This window comes from Malaclemys terrapin, chromosome 4, assembly GCF_027887155.1.
Source record: "Malaclemys terrapin pileata isolate rMalTer1 chromosome 4, rMalTer1.hap1, whole genome shotgun sequence".
Classification (NCBI taxonomy): Eukaryota; Metazoa; Chordata; order Testudines; family Emydidae; genus Malaclemys; species Malaclemys terrapin.
The window spans coordinates 50,830,078-50,836,673 of NC_071508.1; the positions used below are offsets into that span (position 1 = coordinate 50,830,078).

General features: G+C 39.1%; 1 protein-coding gene across 1 annotated transcript in view; it reads left to right on the top strand.

Moving 5' to 3' along the window:
• PIK3C2A (phosphatidylinositol-4-phosphate 3-kinase catalytic subunit type 2 alpha) overlaps positions 1–6,596 on the top strand; it is an 87,112-nt gene that overhangs the window by 52,730 nt on the left and 27,786 nt on the right. The window contains exons 14-15 of the mRNA XM_054026002.1: positions 4,448–4,559; positions 6,468–6,596. The exon at positions 6,468–6,596 is cut by the window's right edge and continues 14 nt beyond it. Of these exons, the coding sequence (XP_053881977.1) occupies positions 4,448–4,559; positions 6,468–6,596 (241 nt within the window). The remainder of the gene's footprint in view (positions 1–4,447; positions 4,560–6,467) is intronic.

Below are 6,596 nucleotides of genomic sequence, written 5' to 3' on the forward strand. Positions count from 1 at the left end.
GGACAAAACTTCTGCCTCCTGCCCCAGCAGGGGAGAGCAGTGGGCGGGGGAGCTGAGTGCGGCTGGGGGTCGGAGCTGCGGCAGGCAGCCACGTGCCATTCAAAATCTGCTCGCGTGCCGTAGGTTGCCGACCCCTGGGCTAGAAGGTGTGAAAGGCAGACAAGTTCACTATGTATGCAAGTGTTAAGCAGATAGGAGCTGGTAACAATGTGGTGGTAGAACAGATTTGGTCAGAGCAGCTTGCTCATAGCACGCTCACAAGCACTGGTCCAACCATGTGACACCAGCTACACAGCGCAACACCACATAGAGGGCAGACACACCAAGCAAGTAAAGCAGACACCACAGAGCAGCAAGCTCTCTGAAGAAAACACTTCTTGCTTAACATGTCTGTTATGGAATAGTTTTGTCCTAGCACAGTACTTTTGTGCAGAGAGAAACTATAAGTTGACTATAGCTTTCTCAATGAGGCATTTTTAGTTCTGGGGACCTCAATTCATTCTCTCACAAGGCCTCCAATCTCTTCCCAGTAGCACAACTCTTGCTTTAGTGCAGCTAAATTCCATTGCTTTACTCAGCAGGAGTTGACTTGGGAGTTAAGAGCTCTTTTTCATCCAGCTCATCACCTTGAACAAACAGGGCATTGTCTGAAACCTTTTTCAGCCAGGACATTGAACTTATATATGAACAACTCTTTGGGACTGTATATCATTGAGAGAAATTCAGTTCTTGCAGTGCTCTTAAATGGAGATTGGAGGAAAAGAGAGGCTCTTTAAAAATGGCATCTAGGACTCCTTTACATTCCTTTTGTGAAATTCAATTTACAGTGGTCTAGAAAGCAGTCAGTCTCTTCTAGTCTCCAGTCTTCACATGATAGCAACATCTGGTCTTATTACTCTGGTGTAAGTGGCTTTTTGTTTTGTTTTGTTTTTTTGGAAGATAAACCATAGCAAACTTTGAAAGAGCTAAAAACTCAAATACAATGCCTCTAATCCTGTCTACAAAAAAAATAACTAAATAAAAAGTGGATAGAATGATTTATACATTTAAGCTGCTTTAGTGTTACTAATGTAGTACACTAATTCTGTAAGTTGCTTATGCAGTAGTTAAAATGATTATGGAAGCTCTGAGCAAAACACATATAGTTTGTAAGTAACAAAGATCACTTTCAGCCTATCCACATTTAGGAAAAGTTTACTGGTTCACAAATTTACATCCAGTGATTAGACAAACTAGAACTGAAGGCTTTCTAGTTTTATAGACGCTGAACAGTATAATAATCTGAGGTCAGTTTAAAGGAGAGTATAAATGATCAAGGTATTTAATTTATCTGTCTTTTTAGGATAGTTTTTATGTACCAGTAACTAGTGTTCTCCCCCTGTACGTTCACATGTATTTAATAGTGCTGGATTCTTTTTGCAAAGGACTTAGTTGACAATATAGATCTGGGGACATTGGTACCACTAATGCTGGACACACAGCTACATTAGCAAGAAACTCTTCAGTCCCTAGTTATTGGTGCTGGATAGTTGACATTGAACTCAGTGATAAGCTCAGGGACTTGCATACTGTTAAAGATGGACATAGAACTACATCGAGTGCAATGTGACCCTGATCTTTGTCATGGCCTCTACTCTCTACAATAATATGAATAACAACTTTGAGTGGCTCTTTAAAATCAATGCTGGACTTTCAGCATACCAATTTTAGTCAACTAGGTCTGAAGACCCTACACCATCAGGGATTTTGAGGCAGCTCTCATGGGCTTTGCTGATCCAGATAGTGCCTCTGCCATAAAGAAACCTTCTTCATTTTTTTTTTTAATGAAAAGCAGCAGTCTTAACTATAAACAAAAGTGGATACAAAGGGACAGGAGACAATTAAAACTAAGGGAAACATTTTGAACACTGAGTTTTAAACCTTCAGCTGTTCAGCAGGAACTAAAAGGCAGTTGGAGCCATTCCACTTGGAATCCTCCATGGGGGGGGGGGGGGGGTAAGTGGCCAATATAGGCTAGGAGATTCCAGAAGCTCATAAGGTGTTTTGATTCCACAAGTGGGAATATTCAGAGGCCTCCTGGAAGAAGAATCAGAAGATGGATCAGACATTATTTACCAGATTTAATGACTATAAAATCTGGATTATAGGATTTAAAATAACTTTTACAAGGTGTAGTAAGTTTGCAATTAAAGGAATGTAAAGATAAAGTGGTAACTGTTAGAAAGCTCTGCATCACTGAAGACCACTAGCCCAGATCCAAACCTTGCTCAAGAAAGCTGAGGAGCAAAGCTCAGGCTGGAGATGCAAAGGTAACCTTAAGTCATGTTTGTGCTCCTCTGACCTTGAGCTGATCTGCCCCAGGCTAGTCCCCAGGCACAGCTTGAAGGCTTCTGCAACTTACCCTTACAGTTGCTGACTGGTGTATGTCTACGCTGCAATAAAACACCCATGGCTAATCTGGGTTAGCTGACTTGGGCTTGCAGGGTTTGTCCTATAAAATTGCAGCCTAGACATTTAGACTTGGGCTACATTGATATTTTTCAGCCCCAGAGCCCAAACCAGCTGCCCTGGGCTGTGACACTTAGTGTCACAGGTTTTTTTCTCGCAGTGTAGACTTGCTCTGAAACCATTCCAGCAGCTGGGATTTCTGCAGCACAGGAGTGCTCTGACCACACCCACTGCACTGTTCATGAAGGAGTGATGCATTACAGCGGTTGTATCTTACCTGAGGATCCCCTATTGTCAGGGACACACAACTGCCCTTATACAGCTAAGGAGCTGGTCCTATGATCCTGCATCTAAGTTTTTTACCAAATAGGATAGTGCTTATCTTCAGCTGAATGTCAAGTTGTCAATCTAATTATATCGTAATGTTGGGCTACTTGGAGAGAATCCTATCAACAGTTTGAAGAGCAGAGAGATGGATATATCGTACGTCACATGTGAGAACTATTTCAACTCCCTGAAGCACAAGGATCAAAAAGAATGTTGGACCAAAGTTGGATGAATAATGTGCATACAGTAGATGTGGAAATGCTAGCAGAGACTGACAGTGGACTACTACAGTTGAATGCAGGCCAAGGTAGTTGAGGGATACAAGCCAAATACTCCAGCTGCATTTTCAAATAACATCAATAACAAGGGGATCTAAAAATTGCTTCTAACTAGAACACTGAAAATTCAAAGGTCATTACTGTGCTGTGAGAATCTAAAGCCAGATTGGAAGCACTTGTGATGAAGTGTGGGTTTGGAAAGGATACAGCTCTTCCATTCTTGCTACCACATAAGGGATTGAACAAGTGCTTGAAAGAATACTGTGTAACTCTGTGTTCATTTGTTCTTCAGTGGCACAATTAGCTGGTGGTTAGGGTTTTTTCTTTTTCTTTTTTTTTTCCATTATGAACCTCATTAATGAAGACTAAGGTATCACTGCCTCTTCTCTCCTCCCCCTCTTCCTTCCCAGCCCCTTCTCCCCAACACACTGAAGGCTTGATTGTCCCCTTACATTTTTCTCATGAAATTAAACTGTATTGACTAAAAGGTTTTGTTTTTGGGTTTTTTTTTTTTTTTGACTACTTGAGGCAGGAATTATCTGTTCTGTACAATGCCCAGCACACTGTTAGAACTCTGTAAATATATAATTGCAGTGACTCATACTAATTAGCATAATTGGTTAGTAGGAATGTGAAATTATTTGTAAAATGTTGCACCTGCAGCTAAATCAATATGTGATTTGATTGAATCATAGAAGCTAGAGATGAAACAAGGTCCCAAGGCCCTTGTTGGTGCAGGATTGTTGCCTGTAGAATATTTACTTTGTCTGCAAGCTTTATTTGCTCCACATGGGCAACCTGTGTTCCATTTTATTTATCTGAGAGGCTAAACTTTTTTCCCTTAGTCAAGTCCACCATTTCAATATTGAACTTTATCCTTCTGCCTCTGCCGGCTTAGAGCTGCTCACAGGCTCAAGCATTTTGAGGACTTGAAAAATAAATATCGAAGATAGTCTGAACATATAGGAGAATGAAATTCTTCTTAGTAGCGATCATATTCTTTGTTTGGCTGCTCAAAATCACAATTGCCAACAAATGGCATGCTTCCAACGTTCCCTCTGAATCCAGAGGCTTAATATAGAACCTCTTTGGAATAAGAACAGTTTCCTCTTTCAAGGAAGGTTATCATTTGATACTTGGCCTGCTCGCAGTTTGAGAACATCTGTATTCTGTGACACATTTTTGTCCTCCTAGGGAACCTACTGATAGTCCATTTTAATTATGAAGATATAGCAGATTAATATTTTTATCATTTGTGAGTTACCATCTTCTTCTAATGGGTGTTTGATCTGCTTCCCAGATTTCTTACTGTTTCTCATAACTAATGAACTTCTTGAGGAGTAGACACAAGGTATAGTTACTGAAATACTGTGCTTTTTCCTTTGTGTTCTTAGTTTGTTAACTTGTGGGACTAAGCTCTTACACCTTTGGACTTCATCACATGTGACTCCAGCATCAGGAACTGCCCATAAAAGAGGAAATCTCATGGAAAAAATAGTTTTGCAGGTAGTATTCTTTCTGATTTAGTTTAGTGTTTTTGTTTTGACTTGATCACGTATGGCATTCAAACAGTATGTATTCAAGAATTTTGTCTATCGGCAGAAATAGATTGATATCACTTGGGGGGGCGGGGGGCACGGGAACCTCTTCATTGTGCAGGCTATGGTAGGTGATACCAAACCAAAATACCAATGTAAAAACTAGGGCTATCGATTAATCGTAGTTAACTCATGTGATTAACTCGAAAATAATCATGATTAAAAAAAATTAATTGCGATTAATCGCGGTTCGAATCTCACTGTTAAACAGTAGAATACCAATTGAAATTTATTAACTATTTTTGCCTGTTCTACTTTTTCGAATATATTGATTTAAATTACAATAGATACAAAGTTTACAGTGCTCACTTTATATTATTTTTATTGCAAATATTTGCACTGTAAAAATGACAAAAGAAATAGTATTTTTCAGTTCACCTCATACAAGTACCATAATGCAATCTCTTTATGGTGGAAGAGTAACTTACAAATGTAGGGTTTTTGTTGTTACATAACTGCACCCAAAACAGAACAGTGTAAACCTTTAGAAACTACAAGTCCACTTGGTCCTACTTCTTATTCAGCCAATCACTAAGAGAAACAAGTTTGTTTACATTCACAAGAGATAATGCTGCCAGCTTCTTATTTACAGTATCACATGAAAGTGAGAACAGGCATTCACATGGCACTCTTGTAGCCGGCATTGCAAGGTATTTATGTGCCAGATATGCTAAACATTTGTGTGCCCCTTCGTGCTTCGGCTACCATTCCAGAGGACGTGCTTCCATGCTGATGACGTTTTTTAAAAAAATAATGCGTTAATTAAATTTTGACTGAACTCCTTGGGAGAGAATAGTATGTCTCCTGCTCTGTTTTAGCCGCATTCTGCCATATATTTCACATTATAGTACTCTCGGATGATGACCCTGCATGTTGTTCGTTTTAAGAACACTTTCACTGCAGATTTGACAAAATGCGAAGAAGGTACTAATGTGAGATTTCTAAAGATAACTACAGCACTCAACCTAAGAATCTGAAGTGCCTTTCAAAATCTGAGAGAGACGGGGTGTGGAACATGCTTTCAGAAGTCTTAAAAGAGCAACGCTCTGATGCGGAAACTACAGAACCCGAACCATCAAAAAAGAAAAATCAGCCTTCTGCTGGTGGCATCTGACTCAGATGATGAAAATGAACATTCGTCGGTCTGAACTGCTTTGGATCGTTATCGAGCAGAACAAGTCATCCGCATGGATGCATGTCCTCTGGAATGGTGGTTGAAGATGAAGGGACATGTGAATCTGCTATGTAAATATCTTGCAACGCTGGCTACAACAGTACCATGTGAATGTCTGCTCTCACTTTCCGGTGACATTGTAAACAAGAATCTGGCAGCATAATCTACTGCATATGTAAACAAACTTGTTGGAGTGATTGGCTGAACAAGAAGTAGGACTGAGTGGATTTCCAGGCGCTAAAGTTTTACATTGTTTTATTTTTGAATGCAGGGTTTTTTGTACATAATTCTATATTTGTAAGTTCAACTTTCATGATAAAGAGATAGCATTATAGTGCTTGTGTGAGGTGAATTGAAAAATTTTTTTACAGCACAAATATTTGTAATAAAAAATATAAAGTGAGCACTGTATACTTTGTATTGTGTTGTAATTGAAATCAATATTTGAAAATGTAGAAAACATCAAAAATTTAAATAAATGGCATTCTGTTATTGTTTAATAGTGCGATATTTAATTGTGGATTTTTTTTTTTAATCACTTGACAGCCCTAGTAAAAACAGTGATGCAGTAGTTCAGCGCTAAGGGAGCCTTTTCAGCTTTCTGAAAGCTTTTAAAGACTGGCTTCTGTTTTAATTTTTCAGGTTGACTTTCCCTCCCTGGCTTTTGATACTGTATACAAAATTCCTCAAGCTGCAAACGGTTTGGTACATCATTCAATAGAAACATTGGAAAAAAATGTAAAGGAGCGTCTTCTTGCTATTCTTGCCAAA